General features: G+C 37.8%; 1 protein-coding gene across 3 annotated transcripts in view; it reads right to left on the reverse strand.

Moving 5' to 3' along the window:
* Nucleotides 1-27,846, reverse strand: part of PEX1 (peroxisomal biogenesis factor 1) — a 72,892-nt gene that overhangs the window by 32,667 nt on the left and 12,379 nt on the right. For all 3 annotated transcript variants that reach the window (XM_022585790.3, XM_089917631.1, XM_089917630.1), the window contains 12 exons: nucleotides 27,058-27,172; nucleotides 26,193-26,959; nucleotides 24,172-24,291; nucleotides 14,335-14,458; nucleotides 14,000-14,103; nucleotides 13,014-13,096; nucleotides 11,499-11,631; nucleotides 7,081-7,177; nucleotides 5,456-5,626; nucleotides 3,460-3,614; nucleotides 1,133-1,322; nucleotides 535-701 (listed from right to left, as the gene is read on the reverse strand). In XM_022585790.3, the coding sequence (XP_022441498.3) occupies nucleotides 535-701; nucleotides 1,133-1,322; nucleotides 3,460-3,614; nucleotides 5,456-5,626; nucleotides 7,081-7,177; nucleotides 11,499-11,631; nucleotides 13,014-13,096; nucleotides 14,000-14,103; nucleotides 14,335-14,458; nucleotides 24,172-24,291; nucleotides 26,193-26,959; nucleotides 27,058-27,172 (2,226 nt within the window). The remainder of the gene's footprint in view (nucleotides 1-534; nucleotides 702-1,132; nucleotides 1,323-3,459; nucleotides 3,615-5,455; nucleotides 5,627-7,080; nucleotides 7,178-11,498; nucleotides 11,632-13,013; nucleotides 13,097-13,999; nucleotides 14,104-14,334; nucleotides 14,459-24,171; nucleotides 24,292-26,192; nucleotides 26,960-27,057; nucleotides 27,173-27,846) is intronic.

Genomic DNA, 27,846 nt, shown 5'->3' on the forward strand with positions numbered 1-27,846 from the left:
TTCTGATTCAAACACACCACCTCCTAGATTCTACTTTTGATCTTCTATTTAGAACAATCTACAACTGCCCCCTCTATCCTGCTGTCTGCCTGGTCTATGCTGCCTGCTAACTCTGCCTTTCTAGACTGGCACCCAGAGTCTAGAAATCTGGCTTAATCCATCAGCTCTGTGGATCTAAATGACTCTCCCACCTGCCAGTTTATTCCTATCTGTTTCTGCTCAACCCTAGCTGACAGTTCATTTGCTTTAGTACAACCTGGACGATTCAAGAAAAACACAAGAACTCTGAAATTCACATCAAAATGTGTTTACTATAAATATCACCTCAGTTTTCTTTCCAGGCAAGGAATATATCAGATACTTTAAAAATCTGTTAGAGCGCCAAAAATAGGACTGGACATTTACTTGGTAATAATAAATACTTGTTGGACCAAATGGAAGCTGGGCAAGCCAACATATACAGCCAGAACCGATGGATGACTCAGTGGTTCTTCTGGCAGTTGGTAGTGCTTGGTTTGGTTGTTTTTTAAGTACCTTGGCTGGTAACTGGATAGTGTCCACAAGTATCTGCCGAACTTCATGTAATCCTCCAATCTTATCCCAGCCCAGGTCCCTAGGGTTATGCAGGTCGACATTTCGCAGAGACACAGGAATAAATCCTCGGAGAGCCTTTCGCAAGTCCAATGTTGTTAAAACTAATTCTGTTTAAAAATAAACAAAACTTTTGGTAGTCCTATTTGTATATGAATTTTCAAAACATACTGTCATACAGTTGACCTCTCTTACCCATTTTCCCCTCCCTTACCCCTTCCACTCTAGTAACCACCACTCTGTTCTTTGTATCTACGTGTTTATGTTTAGTTTGGTTTGTTCATTTATTTTATTTTTTGTTTTTTATGTTCCACATATGAGTGAAATCATGTTATTTGTCTTTCTCCGTCTGATTTCACTTAGCCAATCTTAACTCAATTAAAAAAAATGCCATCAATTTAGCTGGAAATGCCAATTTTCTACTCAAATAGCTGCTTATTTGAATACTAAAATGGATATATTTAATTCTTACCTTACTACAATTACACTTCTCCACGACGGAAAGAAGAGTCCAAATTTTGGGTTTAACAGTAAAACTTACCTTCCCTGGTGGATATACTCTGATGAGAGAGACAAGAATGTATCGCTCGATCCATAAGCACTGTAAAATCTCTAGCCACAAACCCTTCAGTTTCTTTTGCTATACACTGCAGATCAAGATCAGTGAACTTGTTCATATCACAGTCTAGTTTATTTTTTATTACATTATACAGAATTTCACATCTTTGATCCTAAAGAAAAAAACACAAAATTCAAATTTATAGTTTTACTCAAGTGCAAATTTTTGTACATGTATTTTGAGAAATATCAGGTTGACAGAAAGCAGATTGGTGTTTGCTTGCAGGTGGAGTGGGGGAGGGATGATTGCAAAGGGGCAGTAGGAAACATATGGGAGGGATGGAAATGTTTGCTACTTTAATTGTGGTGATGGTTTAACATATATATATATGTTAAAACTCATCAAATTGTACACTTTAAATAGTGAGTATGTTGTCTTCAATTACACCTTAATAAAGTTGTAAAAAAAAAACCACATTCATAATGATTGCTCTCTTTCTCCAGTAAGAAGATTTTTATTTTGGTTCCTTTAAGGGTTGTTATTCCTATAAAACATAATTCTAAAAACACATTCAATGACCAATACCACTACCATTCTGTTATGCTTAATAACAGGTGTATTTTTATTCTTCAATAATAGTTAATTAGTATAGGGTCTGAATATTTAGAGTAGACGTAAGAATTTTAAACAAGAAGTTAAAATATGCTTGCCTGTCCCAGAACATTCTTTTTGAGCGTGCTGCCACTAAAACCATCAGGATTGAAGTCCCCTGAGGTGATGATGAGCTGTATGTGCTTGTATACATTTGGTCTTTGTCTTGCTTCTGGCACAGATCTCCTAAAACCCTTAAAATGTCCTAATGATAAGAGTGATAAAGGTGTCTTGACATTAATAACAAACCCCTTTTAGCCTCACCTGAGTTTACGTTAATGAGGTGACTTTTGGAAAGCACCTAAGTATGGGGGCTGGTTGCCAGGGGAACCAACCTTGACTAGAGGATTGAAACTTTCAGTCCCACCCCCTGATTTCCAGGGAGGGGAGAGGGACTGAAGGCTGAGTCAATGACAATGGCCAGTGCTTTAATCAGTCATGCCTATGTAACAAAGCTTCCATAAAAACCTAAAAGGACGGGGCTGGAGAGCTCCCAGGTTGGAGAACCAGAACACTTCCATGTGCCACCGGGCCAGGCCCCAAACTCCACAAGGACAGAAGCTCCTTTGTTTCAGACTCCATCCTATGTATCTTTTCATCTGACTGTTGATTTGTACCCTTTAATATTCTTTGTAACAAACTGGTAATCTAGTGAGTAAACTAGTTTCCCAAGTTCTGTGAGTTGTTCTAGCAAATTAATTGAACCCAAAGAGGGAATAGTAGGAACCTCTGACTTATCACCAGTCAGAAGCACAGGTAACATTGGCATCTAAAGTGGAGGGCTGTCTTGTAGAACTGAGGCCTTAACCTGTGGAATCTGATGCTCTCTCTGGGTAGTGTCAGAATTGAGCTGAATTGCAGGACACCCAGTTGGTGTCCAAAAATTGCTTGATGGTGTGGGGAAAAAACCCACATGTTGGAAATGGGTGCCAGAGTCATAATGGGTACAGAATATTAGTGCTGGTAAAAAAAAAAAAAACAGTTTAGTCAGTCAAATTTTTAAAAGAAGAAATGCTTAAAAAAAGGTAAATATGTGAGGTGATGGATGTGTTAATTAACTTGATTGTGGTAAAGATTTCACAATGTACATGTATAGCAAATCATCATGTCATACACTTTAAATATATATAATTTTACTTATCAATTATATCTCACTAAAGTGGAAAAAAAATTCTAATTTCCATAGTGTATTTACAGATTTTACCAATGCAAAATGAAGCAGTTCAGAATTTTTAGGGTTTTTGTTTCTTTTTAAATGGAATAAAAAAAGAAAACTTAATAATGAAAAAAAAATGCTGTTTTATAAAAAGACATTTCCTTGGAAAGTACCTGGTAATATTTCGGATGGTTACAAACGAAAATTGTGCATCTAATAGCAAAACATTCACTGAAGGTCGATTTTTAAGAACCCTTAAGATCACTAACATAAGCATTACTTTAAAGCCATAAATCATGAATAAAATTGAAAAATATGTAATTTATATAAAAAGTAACATATGGGAATTCCCTGGCGGTCCAGTGGTTAAGATTCCACACTTCCACGGCAGGGGGCATGGGTTCAATCCATGGTTGGGAAACTAAGATCCTGCATAACACACAGCACAGCCAAAAAAAAAAAAGGGGACATATTTCAATAATCTTCACAAGTAGTATGTTACCTGGTCAGGAGGTTGAATATGCTGGACACACTGAAATATGTGAACTCCTTGAGCAGAAACAAGTAAAGGATGTAGAGAATGTTGAGACTGGCTTGTAGCAATCAGTGCCACCAAACTTCCCATGGAAATAAACTCTTTCACCACATCGTTCAAAGCTAGAATTAAGTAATATAGTGTAAAAACTTAGTACACAAAAGCATGAAATTTTAAAATCATACATTCATTAAAAATAATAACCTAAACTTGAGCTTTAAGGTGGAGTATGAATGGAATGGCTCCTCTTTACCGTTTAAAAGTTAAATCTTCCATTCATTCATCAGTTTATCTACTGAGGACCTAATATTGGCCAGGCTCTAGTCAATCTAATGAAGGTATAGTAAGCACTGTAAACTCTGTACACTCAGAACAATGCCTAGGTGAGGTTCCTTCATCTAGATCTTATTAAGTAAATGAAAAGGGGTCTCTGAAATAAATATTATAGAAGGATGATAATAGAACACAATATGGAACTTTAAGTAAGCAAAATACAGCTCATACTCCTATGACTTCCTGAACAATCTCTTTCTACCCTAGCTTTTGCAAGGTTTGGCTGGCATGAGGTTAGAACTGAAACAGGCATTAATAACATATATCTGAGTCCTGACCTAGAAATCTGCAGCATTCCCTTAAATACTAGACTAACAAGTCTTGCAGATGCTACAGGATTCCCAAATGTGAGAGTAACACCAGTTTACGGTAACCCAAGCCACTGTGGTTGCATTTTTTATCTATTTCACCTCTTAAGAACCTCGAGGCAGCAGAAGACTGCAAAATCCTCCAACCCCCACCCTGGTCCCACCCTCTCCTTGAACCCTAAGCTCTAGGCAAAGGAGTATTGTCTAACATACTGTGATTTCTTCTACCTCTGTACCTTTGCCTGTGGACCACACTTCCTTTGCATCTTCATTAGCCTGAAACTGTTCCATACTAACTTCTACTACTCCATCAAAACTCATCTCAGGGGGCTTTCCTGGTGGTGCAGTGGTTGAGAATCCACCTACCAATGCAGGGGACATGGGTTCAATCCCTGGTCCAGGAAGATCCCACATGCTGCAGGGCAACTAAGCCCCATGCGCTACAACTTACTGAACCTGTGCTCTAGCACCCGCGAACCACAACTACTGAGCCCATGTGCCGCAACTACTGAAGCCCATGTGCCTAGAGCCTGTGCTCCACAAAGAGAGAAGCCACTGCAATGAGAAGCCTGCGCACTGCAACAAGGAGTAGCCCCCACTCGCCATAACTAGAGAAAGCCCTTGCACAGCAACAAAGACCCAACACAGCCAAAAATAAATTTAAAAAAAAAACAAAAAAAACTCATCTCAGTTATGAACTCCCCCTAAAAGACCCTGGTAATTTCCCATACCACCCTCAATTTAGTGTATGTGCTCCTATCACACCCTGTACATACTTCTAGGAGAACATATCCTACCTACCTCCTAGTTGTGTCATCCCGGACAAATTACATAATATTTGAATTTCCGTTTACTCACCTGTAAAACCAGGAGAATACCTGCATGTAGAGTACAAAGCAACCCCTAGCCCCGAAAGGGCAGTCAACGGTAGCTATCATTATGACTATCAGTCTTCCGTACTAACATTGTACTTGTTTACTTTTATTTCCTCTCCAAGACTCTGAGAATATAGACTGTGCACAGAAATATTTGTCAAATGAACAAAACAAGAGTAAATCTGTACAATTCAGCAATTTCTAATAAGTGGAGGAGAATGAAAAGGCCCCAAAGACTAATGATGAATTCGTAGAATTTTCACACTGCTCTGACTCTACTGATTTTGCTAATACAGAGCAACCTTAGAATGCTACCAGAGGCCTCAAAAGCAACACATTACATAGCACATATTCTGTTCTCTAAAGAGAGCAGATTTACTACGAAGACGAAATGCTGTCTGATAAAGGACAAGGGCCTGCAGCCAGTGAATGAACGCGTTACGTTACCATGTGCGAGCCTCCGGCTCTGCACAGCCTCAGGACTGTGCTCGTGTTCTGGAAGAGCAGGCAGGCCAGCAACGAGATCCAGGTCATCCAACAGGACAACAGAAGGCTGCCGCCACACCGCCTCTGAGAAAGCTGCCTCTAGGGCTTTCTGTATGTTTTCAAGCCTTTTTCCTTAACACAGAAGATATGAAATAGTTTTACTGTTATTTGAGGGCTGGGAAAGGTCAGGCTGCCATTGAAAGCATTAGAAAAGCTCAATATTGATTTGACTATGAAAATTCAATCAATACAATATTTTGTTATATATATATAAACCAATCACTAAAATCTGTTAATCACTAACATGGTTTAAATAATACAGCCTCAAAGGACTAAGTACTGAATTTTATAAAACTGAAAAAAGGAATATGCTACTATAATTTCTATACATATGTATTTATTTATCCTTGCCTCATTCCACGGAGAATTTCAGATGGCTTACAACAAAACAGTAAAATAAAAGCAGGATGTGGGAAAATATAAATGAAAGCAGGGGATCACAAGTCAGATAAAATCAAACACAAAGGTAGCCACCTAGAGATCCTAGAATTGCTATATTTGAATCATTAATTTGGCTTCAATCATCCTGGTGAATTACAACTTAATTTTCAAAGAACAGAGAACATACCAATTCATAAACCAATATAAAGAGTTCCTGTTACTTAGTTCTCAAACAAAATTTTCACATGAGGCTTCAAGCAAGACTCTAAAGAGATGGACAATGTCTCTGAAACCACATTTATAGAATATGAAATAATGGGTTTTCAAAGGCCATTTCTTAGTTTCCTATCATATACTATATTAAAAAGCAGAATATAATGACTAGCTGGGACTAATATGGTAGTGGTAGCCAAGGGAGGAAAAATTAACTACTCAGTAAAATATTTCTGATTTTTAAAAAACTGAATAGATAATATAAATGTCAAAGATTTTCAAAAGTACAAGTGTACAGCTGACCCAGGAGCAACATGGGTTTGAGCTGTGCAAGTCCACTTATATGTGGGTTTTTCCAGCAGTAAATACCACAGTGCTGTACCACCCAAGGCTGGCTGCGGACACAGAGGGACCACGTATACAGAGGGCTGTGACTCTAAGTTACACAAAGAACTTTCGTTGCATAGAGGCTGGCACCCCAACACTCAAACTGTTCAAGGGTCAGCTGTATGTGATAAACTGTAAGTCTCCTCTTTGCTGTCCCTAGCCACCCACTTTCCCTCCCCTGAGGTAGCCACCCTACGAGTTTCCCAAAGCAAGTCAGAGGTAATCTATACCCATTAGAGTATATTCTAGATACTAACTTTCTCAGAGTGGTGTAAGTTGGAATTTTCAGGAATATAGTCTACAAAGAGTTTTGGCTAGGAAAAAAAAAAAGGCCTCCATCAAATATGGAGAGTTTTAAAATTTTTATTAGAAACACTAAAAACATTCGAAAGCCAGATTTAAAATTTCTAAGTAATTTTAATGACTAAATGACCAACAGAAAAGTTAAAGGTTAGGTATTTGTATTTATTAGATTACCAGCATTAAATAGTAACATTTCTTTCTACCAGAAAAAAGATTTATGTAGAGTATTACCATATTCATACCTCGTAAAGCTTTACAGTCAACTATTTCCACATGGGCATCCAATAAGTTAAATGCTTCTTTACAGACTGCCTTCGCTAAAGTTGATTTTCCACTCCCCTAGAAAATAATTGCTTAAATTAGAACTCTCAATATATTCAGTCACAGAAATAGCCTCTGTCACTGTGATAACCACCAAGATTCAGCCTCATCAATCAAGTATATACTACACAATGTTATATAACAATTACATCTCAATACGGCCGGGGAAAAAAAGAAAATCCACATCCCTGGTTATAAAATAACATTTAAAAAATACGAAATAATTGTAAATACTTAGTAGAGAAAGGTAAAAAAAAACCTGTAATAGGGGCTTCCCTGGTGGCGCAGTGGTTGAGAGTCCTCCTGCCGATGCAGGGGACACGGGTTCGTGCCCCGGTCAAGGAAGATCCCACATGCCGCAGAGCGGCTGTGCCGCTGAGCCTGCGCGTCCGGAGCTTGTGCTCCGCAGCGGGAGAGGCCACAGCAGTGAGAGGCCCGCGTACCACACAAAAAATAAATAAATAAAAAAATTTTAAAAATCTGTAATCGTCCCACATCACAGAATTACTGTCAACTGTTTTGCTGTATCATCCTTCCAGACACTCCACACACATTTTATGCAAATTTATGAACATGGGATTACAGTATTCCTGAGGGTTTATAATAAATCATTGTCCTCTTTATCAACAGATATAGAGCTGCATCAGCTCCCTAGTACAATACCACTGTGAGGATGTACTGGACCATAATGTGTTTATCAAAACCCTTCCTGCTGTATATTTATGCTACTCCCACTTTTTAACTATTATAAGTAAAGCTAAACTAAATATCCATACATATATGTTTACTTATTTGTCAGATTATACCTTCAGAATAAATTTCTAGAAGTGTAATTACTACATCAAAAGGTATACATATTTAAATTTTGCTAAACATTGCTATAAGTGCCCCTTAGAAGACTGAACACTGTTAGGTTTTTTTTTGGATTCTGTGTTCATTTTATTTTTTATAGCATCTTTATTGGAGTATAATTGCTTTACAATGCTGTGTTAGTTTCTGCTTTTTAACAAAGTGAATCAGCTATATGTATACATATATCCCCATCTCTCTTCCCTCTTGCATCTCCCTCCCTTACACCCTCCCTATCCCACCCCTCTAGGTGGTCACAAAACACCGAGCTGATCTCCCTGTGCTATGCGGCTGCTTCCCACTAGCTATTTATTTTACACTTGGTAGTGTATATATGTCCATGACACTCTCTCACTTGGTTCCAGCTTACCCTTCTCCCTCCCCACGTCCTCAAGTCCATTCTCTATGTCTGCCACTGTTAGGTTTTTGTAATTCTTTTTGCGGTATACGGGCCTCTCACTGTTGTGGCCTCTCCCTTTGTAGAGCAGAGGCTCCGGACGCGCAGGCACAGCGGCCATGGCTCACGGGCACAGCCGCTCCGTGGCATGTGGGATCTTCCTAGACTGGGGCACGCACCCGTGTCCCCTGCATCGGCAGGCGGACTCTCAACCACTGCGCCACTAGGGAAGCCCTATAATTCTTTTAATATAGGTTTCCTCCTTCAATCTACTACTATTTCTTTCCTTTTTTTCCCCCTAATAAATTTATTTTTGGCTGCGTTGGGTCTTCGTTGCTGCGTGTGGGCTTTCTCTAGTTGCAGCAAGGAGGGGCTACTCTTCATTGTGGTGCATAGGCTTCTCACTGTGGTGGCTTCTCTTGTTGCGAAGCAGGGGCTCTAGGCATGCAGGCTTCAGTAGTTGTGCAATGCGGGCTTAGCAGTTGTGGCTCACGGGCTCTAGAGCGCAGACTCAGTAGTTGTGGTGCACAGGCTTAGTTGCTCTGTGGCATGTGGGATCTTCCTGGACTAGGGCTTGAACCCGTGTCCCCTGCATTGGCGGGTGGATTCTTAACCATTGTGCCACCAGGGAAGTCCAATCTACTATTTCTTACCATTGTTGCTTTGTCTAGCTTTAACACCCCTGTACCAGCTGTAATATTTTGCTTTTCATTACTGTGAACTGGAAAAAACAGCCAAGCTTATTGTGCAAAGTCTGAAATTTAGCAGGCATTCAACAATACTACCATCATTATAGTTTACAGAACTGCATTTATAATTAAAGTCACTGGACCCCAAAGAATAAAGAAATTAGGGGTGCTGGTGTATAGGCCCCACCTGTCACTTTTTGCTGAATCAGAGTGCCTTTTCTCTCACTCAAAGTAATTCACATTTGTATAGCACCTTTCATATATATTATTTCTCTTAAGTGAGGTTAATCCTAAAAGGCAGGTTAAGAAGCTGAAAACTGCCTGAGGTCACAGCCAGTAAGTATATAACAAAGGTGGGACTCAAATTCAGGTCTTCTACTTGCTCTTTCTATTAATCACGCTACCTCTATGTGAGAAGGAGGAACTCTGGTTTCTGAATCAGTAGGATATTGTTTTTCAAAATAAATATTCTACCACGATGATATATTTTGAAATTTGACACAGGTCATCTAGAAAACATGTAGAGTAGTTGCTATATTTTACCAGCCTTGCATACCTGGAATAAATCCTACTTGATTGTGGTATATAATTCTTTTAATATATTGGTTGATTTGATTTGCTCATCTCTTGTTGATGATTTTTGCATCTATGTTCATGAGAGATATTAGTCTGTAGTTTTCTTGTAATGCCTCTGTCTGGTTTGTTATTAGGTAATGCTGGCCTCACAGAATGAGTTAGGAAGTATTTCCTCTGCTTCTATCCTCTGAAAGAGACTGTAGAGAATTGGTATAATTTTTTCCTTGAGGGTTTGGTAGAATTCACCAGTGAACCCATCTGGGCCTGGTGCTTTCTGTTTTGGAAGTTATTAATTACTGATTCAACGACTTTAATAGATATAGGCCTTTTTATATTGTCCATGTCTTCTTCTGTGAGTTCTGGCAGACTCCTTGTGTCTTTCAAGGAATTGGTCTATTCATCTAGGTTATCGAATTTTTAGGCACAGAGTTGTTTATTACTATTACTACTTTATTATCCTTTCAATGTCCATGGGATCTGTATTCATATCCACTTTTTCATTTCTTATATTAGTAATTTGTATCCTCTTTTTTTTTCTTAGCCTGGATAGAGGCTTATCAATTTTACTGACCGTTTCAAAGAACCAGCTTTAGGCTTCACTGATTTTCTCTACTGATTTCCTGTTTTCAATTCATTGATTTCTGCTCTAATTCTTATTATTTCTTTTCTTCTGCTTACATAGGATTTAATTTGTTCTTCTTTTTCTAGCTTCCTAAAGTGAAAATTTAGATTATTGGAGTAGTTGCTATATTTTAAGTAAGAATCAAAAGAGAGCAACTGGGCTAGTAAGAGGAAAAAAAAGTTATGATACTACAGTTAAAAGTGAATAGAAATGAAAAAGCCTTATAATTTTGAATTGAAAAAAAGCACGAAGACTCACAAAGACCACACCATAGCCCTGGAAAAAATACTGCATTGGTAGAGAATAAAACTGTAAGCCCCTTAAAAGGGCAGGGAAGCTCTCGTAAGACTGACAAAGATTAAAACAAAAGAAGATACAAATCACCAATAACAGGAAATGGGACATCAAAAGAGATTCTGCATCTATTAACAGCACAGTAAGAGAATGCTACAAACAACTTTATGCTCAAAAACTTGACCAGTTCCTCAAAAACTACAAACTACCAAATGCCTGCCAAAATGAAACAGACAACTAAGGACTTTGAATTTATAAAGAATTTATAAAGAAATCTCTAGGCCCAGATGGTTTCAGTGGAGATGTTACAAAACATTTTAAAGAATTAACATCAATTTTATACAATCTCTTCCAAAAAACAGAACAGGAGGGAACACTTTTCAACTTACTTTACGAGGCCAGTATTACCCTGAGAGCAAATGCAGACAAATGCAGTACAAAAACAGAAAGCTATAGAAAACTATATTGCTCATGAACTTACATGCAAAAATCCTCAACAGAATATTAGCAAACAGAACCCAGCAATGTGTGGGTTGGCCAAAAAGTTCGTTTGGGTTTTTCCATAAGATATTATGGAAAGAATAATAGACCACGACCAAGTGGGATTTATTACAGTTTTGCAAGGCTGGTTGAACATTTGAAAATCAGTCAACCTTATTAACACCCTACCAACATCCTAAAAAAGAAAATTCATACAATCATATCAATTGATATAGAAAAAGTGCAGGGAGACCATCACCTTATTCATCACCACATTCCCAATATCTAACAGCAGGCACTCAAAAATATTAGTGAATGAATGAATGCTTTCCATATCTGGTATCAACAACCGTATATAATAGATGATCAAAACCCAAAGAGAAGAATTAAAAACTGCTAATTAGTGAAAATGAGCACATTTTAACCACATACCTTTCCTCCCGTGAGTAAAAGGGCTCCGTTTCTAAGTCCTGCCACAAGGGCCATCAGCTGCCGAGACAAAGGGCGTCCTAGGAGGCTATGAGTGATGTGCTCCACGGAGGAGACGCCTAAGGAGTTCACTCCTCTGCAAACATGTAAATTGCATGATAAAACACTGAAACAGGGTAAAATCTAGCTATAAAAAATTCTGAAACTTTTCTTCCCAGGCTACTTAATGAGTTAATAAAAAGAGTAAAATCTTGAGCTTCCCTGGTGGTGCAGTGGTTGAGAGTCCACCTGCCGATGCAGGGGACACGGGTTTGTGCCCCGGTCCGGGAAGATCCCACATGCCGCGGACAGGATAGGCCCGTGAGCCATGGCTGCTAGGCCTGTGCATCCGGAGCCTGTGCTCCACAACGGGAGAGGCCACATCAGTGAGAGGCCCACGTACCGCCAAAAAAAAAAAAAAAAAAAGTAAAATCTTAAAAATGATCCCTTACTTGAAAGTAAAATGAATTAATGCCAAATCTGAGTCACAGATTTTAAAACTATTTTTATTACTTTCAAACATGTGCAGTAACTAAAAGTTTTGTCCTAATAGGACTCCTTAAGGAATTTGTCTTAATGCATACAAATATCTCCCTGAAAATGATTTCTGGTTTGTCATCAAAAATTATCATAAATGGGTGTTTTTAAAGTGTTAGCATAATTGAAGACTTATTTCCTCTTAAACATCATTTTTGAAATCCAGTTTCAATCTGTAGATTATATAAATATGAACTTTGACCTACTTCCTGACTCTGACTGCCAGTTTATTTCTGAAAATAAATATCATAAATTCCTAAAATTAGTCTGAACTGAAGAGATTTTACTTTATACTTGAATATTATGCCACATTTAAGCATTGTTACTTTATAGTTTAATCCTTTTACTAAAATATTTATAGACTATACTATTGCAGGAAATCAAATCACTACTACTATATCTACTAAAGGCCTCTGTGAAGAATTCTAAGAAGTAATGTTTATGTGAGATTATATTGTATTAAGAGCTAAAGAAATTGAGGAGGTTCTTTTCAGGTTTGTTTGTCTTAAAGTTGAGGAAAACACTAATAACCCCAATCAGTACATCAATAAGATAGTGAAGGAATAACTTAATTTGAAATATTTTTAAACATTCAACTAATGTTTTTGGATTTAACTTTTAAAATTAATTTATTAATTTTAAAGGATTATTGTTTTATTCAAGCATGTATGATCCAGGTCATATCTAGTTGGCTCCCTTTTCACAAATCAACTCTCAAAGTAAAATTTCTAATAAGTTTCAGACTTTTAGTTATCTAAGAAGAGAAGGCAAATTACTAAGCCAGGTGTGAAAACAGAAACAATCCTTGAAAAAAATATTTACTACTGCATTAGTAAGACTAGTCAATGATATTAACATCTAATTTAACATTTACACATAAAAGCCCTGGAAAAGATAATGTCAAACGTGTCTAAACATGGTAGTTTGGCCATAACTTCTTACCCCAAGCAGTTCAGCTTTAAAAAAGGAAGAATAAAGTCAATCTCCTCACTGTTTTCTTCTTTTACCATAGGATCCAGAAGGACCTATAGTAGCAAGGAAAAATCAATTTTACATTTCAAAGTTATACCTTTTGCCTGTTTTTCTTGGGTCCCAGGAAACTGAATTGCTGATTCTGTTACACCAGAGAGAAAAGATATATTGTACACGCAAGATTATAACTTAAAATAGCCCTAACAATAATAATTTACTCATCCAAGGAATATAAATATTTACAGTTAACAAGCAGTAAAGAATGTCATCTTCTTAATACAGTTTACAGATATACCTTTATTTGCAATTTTGATTTCTGTCACATTTATTTCTTTTCACAATCTTACATTTGTATCTTCTCTGAATGGTATTCCTTAAATTATATTTCAAAAGTAGACAAATAATGTCTAATTTCAAACCACCGAAATTCTAAATGACTAGAGAATCTTTAATTCTATTAAGGACAAGAGTGAATATCCTAACCAAAACATAATATTCTAAAAGGAGCACTTTAAAAATATTTCTGGAAGAGAAGTTATCTGATAATATTTGTGAAGAGTTGAGAAATAAAGAACTGACAAAACAACATGGGTTGTGCAGCAAAACTGCAAATAAAAATATGAATTAAAAAAATTAAACCTCTAAGCTAAGTTTTCATTTATTTCAGTACTAAAAGATTTTAAAATCATGATGCACTTGCCAGTTAACACGATCAATTCTATTCTTAAAACTTAATTGTGTGGAGGCATCAATTTCAAATTTAGGATAAATCAACAATTTGTTTAGATAAGTTAAAGAGATTATAGAATAAAATATTTTAAGTCAAGTTATTCCTTACTCTTACCATTCAAGTTTCTAATACACTTTAGGATGCAATGTAACAGGTAAATTCATACTTTAGAATCAATCACATGTGAAAATATTATTTCATTAAATATTCAATAGTATGTCATTACTTGTACTGTCATCTTCTGTAGCAGATTGGTACTCAACAGAAAAAGAGTTTCTTCTTTTTCCTTTTCCCAAGAATGAACTATATTCAGAGAAAACTCCTTCAACCCTATTAAAAGGAAGGTAATAAATGTAGTTAGTACTAAAGCTGAGATGAAATAATTTAAAATTTAAATTTATTTAATTTTAAACAGAGGCATTCTTTGATACATAAAATCTACTGTTTAATTATCATTATTAGGTTTCCTGTTCATACATATCACAAGTTGGAAAAACAATGAAAATTTTTCTGACTTCTTTAATAGAAAAAATATTGAAATAACAAATAAAATATACTCACCATCTTTCATTTCCAACTTAATATATTCTTCCTCTGATACTATCAGAGGAAGTGTGGTAGTAGTAGACTGCTGTAGCCATGAATAGAACACAGTTTTTATGTCTTCTTCACTTATGTCTTTAAGCTGCCAGAGGAAAGGAAAGAACAGTAATGATATTCTAATACATGAACTTAACCTTAACATTCTTATTTTAACACCTTATCTTGCCAATAAAATGATGTTCATAGGCACAGATTTGGGATCTGACATTACAGTATGAGTACAGCACAGCCTGAAGAAACATTTACACAAGTGGCAAAGTTTTAAATGCTCCTTTTCTCTATGCCCAGTGATACACACACCATAATCTAGCTCACTTGATAACCATTCCAGCCCCATTCTCCCTTGCCTCCCTCTACTGTAGAGCAAACTCTACAGTGGGAGAGCAAACTCCTCTACTCCCAGCTTGGAACTGTGTGTGCATGCATCTGGCTGCACTCTGGCCAATGCTTTACAATCAGCAATCCATGGGAAAGCCTTCTCTTCCTAATTAAAAGGTAGAGAAACCTTGCAAGGAGAAGAATTCTGCTTTGTGCCTTTCCTTCTGCTGCCAAGAATGCAGACGTGATACCTATTACTACTGCAAATGTCTTGCATCTAAGAGGAGGAGAGGCAAAGGCTAAAGATGGCAGAAGAAAAAGACCCAAGGAGCCTAGATCATTGGTTACATGGTTTAACCCTGTTGAGCTCCTCCAAACTTCTTTGCGCATGAGAAAAATAAACTTTTTATATGTTAGTGTCACTTTTTTTTTCTGTTAATATGGCCGATGTACTCAACAAGTAGAGTGTTAATAAATTGTTCAAAAGGTATTAAGAAATTCTGAGAAAAACACTGCTAATTTTTGATGCTTTTACATTAAGTTTTAAAAATCTATTTGAAATTAAAAAGGGAATAACAAAAATTCATATATGAAAGATAATATCTGCCTAGGAAAATAAACCTCTATTCTACCATTTCTCAACTGGTCCATTTCTGTTCTCTCTCTTTATTCAGAGTCAAGCTTAGATCCACTGATTAAGCTCAGTTGAGAATATGCTTACCACCAAAAGCAAGCTAAGCTAAGAAAAGGCATCATTTTCCCATTCTTAAAAATCACAGAAATAGTCAGTTACTTCTTTGAATATTATTGTGCAATGGGATTAAAGACCTAAAGGAAGTCATAAAATGAAAATGAAAACTATTTAAAATCAAGACTTTTAGGATCAGAAAGCAACTCATAGTTCCTCTAGAATCAAACATCCTTAAGTCCTAAGTGATATGATCAGCCCAGAGAGACCTTCCAAGGTCATAAAGCTTCCACTGAAGTATGCAACTCAGGACAGGAAAGAAATTCGGTAGTAATATTCCATTCCTGACACCAGAAAAAAACAAAAAAACAATGAGCAGTGGCTAATTATTTTTGTACATAAGACCTAAATTTTGAAAAAAAAAAATACCAAGATCAATAACCGAGGTAAAAGCAGAGCTCCTGTAAACTTAAAAAAAGTCAAGAGCCATGGAAGTTCCCTGTTCCAAAGACTTTTATAATATGGTCTACATGTTTAAAGATTTCTTAAGAATATCAAGGTAATATATATAGAAAGCAAAATATCTGACTTTGAAAATCCTGCAGTTATCAAGACAATGTTAAATTTCCTTCACATGTTTTTAAAAAAGATACTGAGCAACTAGACAGAGACAAGATGGTGGAGTAGAAGAACTTGAGCTCACCTTCCTCTCAAGGAAACACCCAAATCACAACTGTTATATAACCATCTACAAAAAAGACTAGAACCTACCAAAAAAGATATTCTATACCCAAAGATAAAGAAGAAGCCACAACGAGATGGTAGGAGGAGTGCTTTTGCAATATACTCAAGTCCCATACCTGCCGGGTAGGTGAGCCACAAACTGGAAAATAATTATATTGCAGAGGTTCTCCCACAGGAGTGAGAGTTCGGAGCCCCATGTCAGGCTGCCCAGCCTGGGTGTCTGGCATTGAGAGGAGGAGCCACCAGAGTACTTGGCTTTGAAGGCCAGTGGGGCTTAAGTGCAGGAGCTCCACAGGACTGGGGGAAACAGAGACTCTACTCTTGGAGGGTGCACACAAGGTTTCACATGCACTGGGACCCAGAGCAAAACAGTGACACCATGGGAACCTGGGCCGTCAGACCCACCTGTGGGTCTTAGAGAGTTTCCTGGGGAGGTGGGGAGTTGGCTGTGGCTCACTGTGGGGGCAAGGACACTGGTGGCAGAGGCCCCAGGGAATATTCATGGCATGAGCTCTCCCAGAGGTCACCTTTTGGCACTGAGACCTGGCCTCACCCAACAGCCTGCAGGCTCCACTGCTGGGACGCCTCAGGCCAAACAACCAACAGGGGGGGAACACAGCCCCACCCATGAGCAGAGAGGCTGCCTAAAGTCTTCCTGAGCCCACAGCCATCTCTAAACACACCTCTTGACACAGCCCTGCCCACTAGAGGCACAAAATCCAGCTCCACCCACCAGGGGGCAGGCACTAGTCCCTCCCACCAGGAAGCCTGCAGAAGCCCCTGGACCAACCTCACCCAGCAGGGGGCAGACACCAGAAACAAGAAGAACTACAATCCTGTAGCCTGAGGAACAGAGACCACAAACACAGAACATTAGAAAATATGACACAGCAGAGAAACCTGTTCCAGACAAAGCAAAAAGATAAAACCCCAGAAGAACAACTAAGTGAAGTGGAGATAGGCAATATACCTGAAAAAGAATTCAGAGTAATGATAGTAAAGATGATCCAAAAACTCAAAAAAAGAATCGAGGCACAGACTGAGAGGGTACAAGAAATGATTAACAAAGAGCTAGAAGCTTGAAAAAAACACATAGATGTACAATACAATAACTGAAATGAAAAATACACTAGAAAGAATCAATAGCAGAATAAATGAGGCAGAAGAATGAACAAGTGAGCTGGAAGACAGATGGGAGGAAATCACTGCCACGGAGCAGAATAAAGAAAAAAGAATGAAGAGAAATGAGGACAGTCTAAGGGACCTCTGGGACAACATTAAAAGCACCAACATTCACATTATAGGGGTCCCAGAAGGAGAAGAGAGAAAGGGCCTGAGAAAATATTTGAAGAAAGAATAGCTGAAAACTTCCTTAACTAATGGGAAAGGAAACACTCACTCAAGTCCACAAAGCACAGAGAGTCCCAGGCAGAATAAACCCAAGCAGGAACACACCGAGACACATGTTAATCAAATTGACAAAATTTAAATACAAAGAGAAAATATTAAAAGCAACAAGGGGAAAGCAACAAATAACATACAAGGGCATCCTCATAAGGTTATTAGCTGATTTTTCAGCAGAAACTCTGTAGGCCAGAAGGCAGTGGCACAATATATTTAAAATGATGAAAGGGAAAAACATACAACCAAGAACATTCTACCTAGCAAGGCTCTTGTTCAGATTCTATGGAGAAATCAAAAGCTTTACAGACAAGCAAAAGCTTAGAGAATTCAGCAACACCAAATCAGCTTTACAACAAATGCTCAAGGAACTTCTCTAGATGGAAAAGAAAAGGCCACAACTAGAAACAAGAAAATTATAAATAGGATAGCTCAAAGGTAAAGGCAAACATAGAGCAAAGGTAGGAAATCATCCACATACAAACAGGATACCAAAACCAGCAATCATGAGAAGAGGAGAGCACAAATGCAGCATATTGAAAATACATTTGAAGTTAAGAGACCAGCAACTGAAAACAATCTCGTATATATATACACTGCTATATCAAAACCTCATGGGAGGGCTTCCCTGGTGGCGCAGTGGATGAGAGTCCGCCTGACGATGCAGGGGACACGGGTTCGTGTCCCAGTCTGGGAAGATCCCACATGCCGCCGAGCGGTTAGGCCCATGAGCCATGGCCGCTGAGCCTGCACATCCGGAGCCTGTGCTCCGCAACGGGAGAGGCCACAACAGTGAGAGGCCCGCGTACCGCAAACAACAACAACAACAACAAAAAAAAACCCTCATGGGAACTACAAACCAAAAATCTACAATAGATATGCACAAAAAAAGAAAAAGCAATCCAAACACAACACTAAAGATAGCTATCAAATCACATGAGAACAAAAGAGGAAAGGAAGAAAAAAGACCTACAAAAACAAATCCAAAACAATTAACAAAATAGCAATAAGGACATACATATTGACAATTACCTTAAATGTATTGATAAATGGATTAAATGCTCCAACCAAAAGACACAGACTGGCTGAATGGATACAAATACAAGACCTGTATATATGCTGTCTACAAGAGACCCACTTCAGATCTAGGGACACATACAGACTGAAAGTGAGGGGATGGAAAAAGGCATTCCATGCAAATGGAAATCAAAAGAAAGCTGGAGTAGTAATACTCATATCAGACAAAATAGACGTTAAAATAAAGAATGTTACAAGAGACAAAGAAGGACACTACATTAATGATCAAGGGATCAATCCAAGAAGAAGATATAACAATTGTAATTATATATGCACCCAACACAGAAGCACCTCAATACATACGGCAAATAATAATAGCCATAAAAGGAGAAATCGACAGTACCACAATAATAGTGAGGAACTTTAACAACCCACTTTCATCAATGGACAGATCATCCAGACACAAAATCAATAAGGAAACACAGGCCTTAAATGCCACATTAGACCAGATGGACTTAATTGATATTTATAGACCTTCCATCCAAAAGCAGCAGAATACACAATCTTTTCAAGTGCACATGGAACATTCTCCAGGACTGAGCACATGCTGGGACACAAAGCAAGGCTCATTAAATTTAAGAAAATTGAAATCATATCAAGCATCTTTTCCACCACAATGCTATGAGATTAGAAGTTCACTACAAGAAAATAACTGTAAAAAACACAAACACATGGAGGCTAAACAATATGCTACTAAACAACCAATGGATCACTGAAAAAAAAATCGAAGAGGAAATCAAAAAATACCTAGAGACAAATGAAAAAAAAAGCATGACAATCCAAAACCTATGGGACGCAGCAAAAGCAGTTCTAAGAGGGAAGTTTATGGCCATACAATCCTACCTTGGAAACAAGAAAAATCTCAAATAAACTACCTAACGTGACACCTAAAGCAGCTAGAGAAAGAACAACAAACAAAACCCAAAGTCAGTAGAAGGAAAAAAACCATAAAGAGCAGAGCAGAAGTAAGTGAAATAGAGACAAAGAAAACAACAGAAAAGATCAATGAAACTAAAACTGGTTCTTTGAAAAGATAAACAAAAATGATAAGTCTTTAGTCAGACTCATCAAGAAAAAAAAGGAGGGCTCAAATCAATAAAATTAGAAATAAAAAAAAGTTACAGTGGACACCACAGCAATACAAAGGATCGTAAGAGACTACTACAAGCAACTATACACCAATAAAATGGACAACCTAGAAGAAATGGACAAATTCTTAGACAGGTACAATCTTCTAAGACTGAACCAGGAAGAAACAGAAAATATGAACAGACCAACCACAAGCACTGAAATTTAAACTGTGATTTTAAAACTTCCAACAAACAAAAGTTGAGGACCAGATGGCTTCACAGGCAAATTCTATCAAACATTTAGAAAAGAGTTAACACTTATCCTTCTGAAACTATTCCAAAAGGTTGCAGAGGAAGGAACATTCCCAAACTCATTCTATGAGGCCACCATCACCCTCATACCAAAACCAAAGATATCACAAAAAAATAAAATTTCAGGTTAATATCACTGATGAACACAGATGCAATAGTCCTCTACAAAACACTAGCAAACTGAATTCAACAATACATTAAAAGGCTCATACACCATGATCAAGTGGGATTTATCTCAGGGATGTAAGGATTTTTCAATATCCACAAATCAATTAGTGTGACAGACCACATTAACAAATTGAAAAATAAAAAACATATGATCATCTCAAGGGATGCAAAAAAGCTTTTGACAAAATTCAACACCCATGTATGATAAAAACTCTCCAGAAAGTGGGCACAGAGGGAACCTACCTCAAAATAATAAAGGTTATATATGACAAACCCACAGCTAACATCATCATCAATGGTGAAAAGCCAAAAGCATTTCTTCTACGATCAGGAACAAGACACGGATGCCCAGTCTAGCCATTTTTTTTTTCCAACATAGTTCTGAAAGTCCTAGCCATGGCAATCAGAAAAGAAAAAGAAAAGGAATCCAAATTGGAAAAGAAGTAAAACTGTTGCAGAAGACATGATACTATACATAGAAAATCCTAAAGAGGCTACCAGAAAACTACTAGAGCTCACCAATGAATTCGGTAAAGTTGTAGGATACAAAATTAATACACAGAAATCTCTTATTTATATACACTAAAAACAAAAGATCAGAAGGAGAAATTAAGGAAACAATCCCATTTACCATAGGAATACACATACCTAAGGAGACAAAAGACCTCTGTTCTGAAAACTATAAGACACTGATGAAGGAAATCAAAGATGACACAACCAGATGGAAAGATATACCATGTTCTTGGACTGGAAGAGTCAATATTGTCAAAATGACTATACTACCCAAGGAATATACAGATTCAATGCAATCCCTATTAAATTACCAACGGCATTTTTCACAGAAGTAGAACAAAAAATATTTAAATTTTTATGGAAACACAGAAGACCCCAAATAGACAAAGCAATCCTGAGAAAGAAAAACGGAGCTGAAGGAATCAGGCGCCCTGACTTCCGACTATAACACAAAGCTACAATAATCAAAACAGTATGTTACTAGCACAAAACCAGAAATATAGATCAATGGAACAGGATAGAATGTCCAAAAATAAACCCATGCACCTATGGTCAATTAACCTATGACAAAGGAGACAAGAATATACAATGGAGAAAAAACAGTCTCCATAAGTGGTGCTGGGAAAACTAAACAGCTACATATAAAAGAATTAAACTAGACATTCTCTAACACCATACATAAAAATAACGTCAAAATGGGGCTTCCCTGGTGGTGCAGTGGTTAAGAGTCCGCCTGCCGATGCAGGGGACATGGGTTCATGCCCCAGTCTGGGAAGGTCCCACATGCCGCGGAGCGGCTGGGCCCGTAAGCCATGGCTGCAGAGCCTGCGTGTCCAGAGCCTGTGCTCCGCAGTGGGAGAGGCCACAACAGTGAGAGGCCCGCGTACCGCAAAAAAATAAAAAAAGTCAAAATGGATTAAAAAGCTAAATGTAAGATTGGACACTATAAAATTCTTAGAGGAAAACAAAGGGAGAACACTCTCTGACATAAATCGCAGCAATATCTTTTTGAATCTACTTCCTAGAGTAATGAAAATAAAAACAAAAATGGGACCTAATTAAACTTAAAAGCTTTTGCACAGCAAAGGAAACCATAAACAAAACAAAAAGACAACGCACAGAATGAGAGAAAATATTTGCAAGTGATGCAACCCACAAGGGATTAATGTCCAAAACACACAAACCGTCCATGCAGCTCAATATCAAACAAAAAACAAAAAAACAAAAAAACCCACCAACCCAATCAAAAAATGAGTAGAAAAGATCTAAATAGACCTTTCTCCGAAGAAGACATACAGGTGGCCAAAAAGTACTTGAAAAGGTGGTCAACATCACTATTAGAGACATGCAAATCAAAATTACAATGAGGTATCACCTCACATTGGTCAGAAGAGCCATCATCAAAAAGTCTACAAACAATGAATGCTGGAGACAGTGTTGAGAAAAGGGAACCCTCCTACACTGTTGGTGTGAATGTAAATTGGTACAACCATTGTGGAGAACATATGAAGGCTCCTTAAAACCTCCAAAAAATAGAACTACCATATGATCCAGCAATCCCACCCACTCCTGGGCATATATCCAGAGAAAACCCTAATTTGAAAAGATACATGCACCCCAATGTTCACTGTAGCACTACTTACAATAGCCAAGACACGGAAGCAACCTAAATGTCCTTCGACAGAGCAATGGATAAAGATGTGATATATATATACAATGGAATATATTTAAAAAGCCATAAAAAAGAATGAAATAATGCCATTGCAGCAACATGGATAGACCTAGAGATTATCGTACTAAGTGAAGTAAGTCAGACAGAGAAAGACAAATATCGTATGATATCACTTATATATGGAATCTAATAAAATGATACAAATGAACTTATTTACAAAACAGAAACAGACTCACACACTTCGAAAACAAACTTATGGTTACCAAGGGGAAAGGTGGGGGGGAGGGATAAATTAGGAGTTTGGCATTAACATATACACACTACTATATATAAAATAGATAATCCACAAGGACCTATTGTATAGCATAGGGAACTCACTCAATATTCTGTTATAACCTATCTGGGAAAAGAATCTGAAAAAGAATGGATATATGTATATGTATAACTGAATCGCTTTGCTATACATCTGAAACTAATGAAACATTGTAAATCAACTGTAATATAAAATAAAAATTAAAAAAAACCCTAAGATCAATAACCAAAAAGTTCAAAGAAAACTACAAATCACTGTATACTGTTCAGCCAATGTGTTAAATGCTCAGTTGCATACTATTATTCTATTTGTTTTCTTCTTCTCTAGTCACAAAATATAAGCTATTTTACCTGGGGTTTCATCAAGTAGAAAGATCTGTTAAAATGGTTATATAATGACCCTGACATAATGACCATCGATATCCAGAGGATCCAGAAGTATCACTCGAATTATCAGAGAAGGATTAAATTATGTCTGGAATTTTTTAAACATATAATAATTTTCCTGTATTATAATTCTCTGAGAACTGGTAATCTAAACTGGTACAGATGATGATACCCTATTAAAAAGATTTTAAAGTTAAGTTCCATACCTCATTTCCTGACCATATCAGTTTCTACTAAATTAACAGTGTTGAAAAGTAAAACAATCTAGCTCTCTTTTATGCTGCAATGTTAATACTGAAACATATGAGAATTTTTTTAAAGCTTACCCAGATGTAGCAAAAATACCAAACTTTTAAAAGCCAAGTTATCCATATTTGCATTGGCACAATTGATATGTGTATTGCTTATTAAAGACTTCTTGGTTTCTCAAAAAGTTAAACACAGAATTGCCATATGACCCAGCAATTCAACTCCTAGGTATGTACCCAAAAGAACTGAAAGCAGGGACTCAAACAAATACTTGTACATAAACATCCACAGCAGCACTATTCACAACAGTTAAAAAGGCAGAAATAACCCATGTCCATCAACAGATGAATGGATAAACAAAATGTGGTATATACATACAATGGAATATTATTTAGCCATAAATAGGAATGAAGTTCTGATATATGCTATAGTGTGGATGAACCCTGAAAACATGTTAAATGAAATAAGCAAGACACAAAGGGCAAATATTGTATGATTCCACTTGCATATAAGATCTAGAATAAGTAAATTCACAGAGACTGAATACAGATGAGAGGTTACCAGGAACTGGGGGAGGGAAGGATGGGGAGTGATGGCTTAACGGGCACAGAGTTTCTGCTTGGGGTGATGGAAAAGTTTTGGAAATAGATAGTGGTGATGATTTCACAGCATTATAAATGTACTTAATGCCACTGAACTGCACACTTAAAAATGGTTACAATAGCATTTTATCTTATATATATTTTACCACAATAAAATAAAAAGAAAAAAAGACTTCCTTGCCCTTCTAGCATAAAGGAGTACATTCTTATTACTTAACTAAAGCAACTAGAAATTTTACAACACATGTAAAACTGTGATGTAACATATAAATCTGAACTCACTAAGTTTTCTCTAGGTTGTAATTTTAGAAATCTTGGAATTTTAGGGGTAATTTCCACTGGAGTTATTCTGACTACTGCATGCATTTCTATATTTAGCCTCTTTCTCAGGTCATCTGGGATCTGAAATATATAAAAATAAATAAAAAATATAAATATGTTAAAAGCTTGATTAAGAAATACTCCATAGCATAAATACTGATGTTAACTTCTATCAATTCAGGTGAATGATAGACGCTATCATGATTTATAATATAACCAGATGGGCGTTCAGGTACTGTTATAACACATTTCAATTTTTCCCCTACATTTGTTTCTTTTAACATCCTCTTCAGAAGGTGATCAGTTTTGATCTATCCAGTCAAGCCTGTTTGAGTATCTGATGGCAGCTACTGCCACTCCTCACTGGTCATTCTCCCGACCTTTAAAGCAGAATGGGAAGTGCAGGCTCCTCACTGCCATCTTACCTGCTCTCCAGGACTTGACCGTTATCCCTTTTTCACCCCGTCCTCACCATGTAATATCAAGGAAATAATGGTATTTCCTACCTAATGGCAGAACCATTAATAGAAAGAGATAAGTCATAGTAAGTTCAGTGTTAGACAATTTGATTTTGAAGATGCAGTGGGATCTTCTTAAGTAAGAGATTAGAGCTAACAGAAAATATGAGGCATCGTTCGAGCTTTAGAAAATGATGTAGGCTGAGGGATTAAAATTTTGTAAGTCGCCTACATAAAGGTCATAGGTAAAACTGTGAGAGTAAAAGAAACCTACAAAGGAGACCCCCTTTCCTTCCCATTGTTCTTCCCTGTCCTAACAATTTCCTCCCTTCTCACCCTGAAGTTTCATTTCACAATCGTTCAAAATTAGGTTCAAATAAAGGGGGCTGGTGACTCATTTCATATAAAATTCGTGTTAATATTTGAGGCCAGGGACTTCCCTGGCAGTCCAGTGGTTAAAACTTCACCTTCTGGGCTTCCCTGATGGTGCAGTGGTTGAGAGTCCGCCTGCCGATGCAGGGGACACGGGTTTGTGACCCGGTCCGGGGGGATCCCACGTGCCGCGGAGCGGCTGGGCCCGTGAGCCATGGCCGTTGAGCCTGCGCGTCCGGAGCCTGTGCTCCGCAACGGGAGAGGCCACAGCAGTGAGAGGCCCGCATACCGCAAAAAAACAAAAAACAAAAAACAAAAAAACTTCACCTTCCAATGCAGGGGGTGTGGGTTCAATCCCTGGTTGGGGAGCTAGGATCCCACATGCCTTGTGGCCAAAAAACCAAAACATAAAGCAGAAGCAATATTGTAACAAATTCAATAAAGACTTTTAAAAATGGTCTGCATCAAAAAAAAAAACCTTAAAAAAAAATATTTGAGGCCAGGATGAGAAGGTGAAACGCTAGCTGCTCTACTTTGCTCTCCATCACACACAAGTTAAAGAGCCAATACCAGCAGGGTAAGGACCTTCTGGGTACATTTGAATCCAGGTCATCTCATGTAGTGGGTCTCTCCCTACACTAGGCATTTCCCCCAATACATAACAAGTCCTTCCTTTGCTTTCAAGAACTGGGAAACACATCTTCTGCAGGCATTAAAGATGTGAGGCTTTGTAGGGCACTCCAATCAAAGCATGAACTCAAGAGTCAGCCTGCTTGGGTTTGAATCCTAGTTCTACTTATTAGCTAATAACCCCAGGCAAATAATTTTGACCTCTCTGGGCCTGCACCAATCTTAGCTTATGCCGGTCCAAGTTTACTTAGCCAGGAAATACACAAACCCTACCCAAACAAGGACTTTACCCTGCAATCAGAAATGTGTCCCCGCAGGAACTTTAGATACTATTTATTATACTGGTTTTCAATTTGTATATAAAATATTATTTTAGTTCATAATTTGGGGAAGTTCAAGCAACATAAAATTACTTCCTCCCCAATTATAAGATTTATACTAACCCATGTGATGTACACCAGAAATTAACACAACACTGTAAAGCAACTATATTTCAATTAAAAAAAAAAGATTTATACTAACCCAAACTTTCCCAAGATGAAGAGCTTCTAAGTTTTTGGTGTATTTAATGGCATTCTCCAATTCCTCAAGTCCATTCCAGACTACCTTTAGCACACAGGCATTGCCACCTTCTTGACTATGGTCTGGGCTACTCTGTTTTTGATCTAGTGGTTCTGACATCTGCTTCTCTTTTTCAGGTGACAGGACATTTTGCTTCATTTTACTTTGCTGTTGCTTTGGAGAAAGTAGTTTAACTAGCTTTCCATAGGTCACAGTAAAGCTGGGCTCCACATCAAAATATTCCTGGTCCCATGGAAATACATGAATGGTATAATGTTTGTGAAACAGAGAAGTTGCTGATGCATTACATATGCTGGGAGGCTGAGATTTACATACTCTGAAAATATTATCCAGAGGAACAACTTTTGACTGCATATTTTTGAATGCATTGATTTCAGTTAACCCCCAGGATGTGTCTTGTTTCTTCTCAGACCCAAAAGAAAAAATGCTTCCTATCACAGTCCATAAGCTTGGTATTAATGATGAGTCAATTGTATCCTCTGAATCTGTTTCTTTCGACCCAGTGACTCCTACAGTATTTGATTGAAGTTGCTTGGTTTGAAGTTCTCTTGTCAATCCTTTTTGGTCTTCTCCATAATTATGAAATTTTCCATGTGCATTATCTGCTTTTGAAAATGTATTCTCTTTGGCTTCATGGGTCTTTGGCTGAATAAGGAGTTTGCTATCAGTTTCCAGCCTTCCATAAGGAGCAGCTGGTATTAGTGCAACTGTGTAGAAAATAAAGGTCATTAGTGTGCATTTACCTCTGCTGTGGATTCAGTGTTACTGTGAAGAGTATGATGGAAAATATTACAATGGCACCTACCAATCCGGATAAATATGTAAGCTTGCTGATCAACCCAAACAGGAAAAATGGCGTTTGGAAAAACTATTCGAATTTGATCTAGAAGATTCTGTTCAAGGGAAGCAGCATGCAGCTCCTAGAATCAATAAACAAAAAGATCAATTCACTTTACATTTTGTCTATTCCAGGCCTAGTAAGGAAATCTCAACTCATTCTTATAAATCAAACCAACTCAGAATATATAATGCCAGTCACAGAAGAGAAATCTAAAGACACTGATATGTTGCAGGATCAGATCAAGATGGTGAAGGAGCAGGACAGGGAGCTCACCTTCTCCCACAAATACATCAAAAATACATCTAACGTGTGGAACGGTTCTCACAGAATATCTAGTGAACGCTGGCAGAACACCGCAGATTTCCAAAAGGGCAAGAAAATCTCCATGTAACTGTATAGGACAAAAGAATAAAGAAAAAAAAAGAGAGAAAGGAATCGTGACAGGACCTGCGCTCCCGGGAGGGAACTGTGAAAGGTTTCCACACACTGGAAAGTCCCCTCACTGGTGGGGAGATCAGCTGGGACAGAGGGGGAGCTTCAGAGCCTTGGAGGAGAGCGCAGCAACCAGTTTGCAGAGGGGAAAGCGGAGAGAGACCTGCACAGACGGTCAGTGTGCTGCCTAGCATTCCCCAGCCTGAGATGCTTGTCCGCTGTGGCAGGTGGGGGCTGGGTGCTGAGGCTTGGGCTTTGGAGGTCAGACCTAGGCAGAGGACTGGGGTTGGCTGCATGAAGACAGCCTGAGGGGGGCTAGGG

Source organism: Delphinapterus leucas, chromosome 9 (genome assembly GCF_059928025.1).
Source record: "Delphinapterus leucas isolate spDelLeu-1000000601 "Yukka" chromosome 9, BTC_Dleu_Yukka2, whole genome shotgun sequence".
Taxonomy (NCBI): Eukaryota; Metazoa; Chordata; class Mammalia; order Artiodactyla; family Monodontidae; genus Delphinapterus; species Delphinapterus leucas.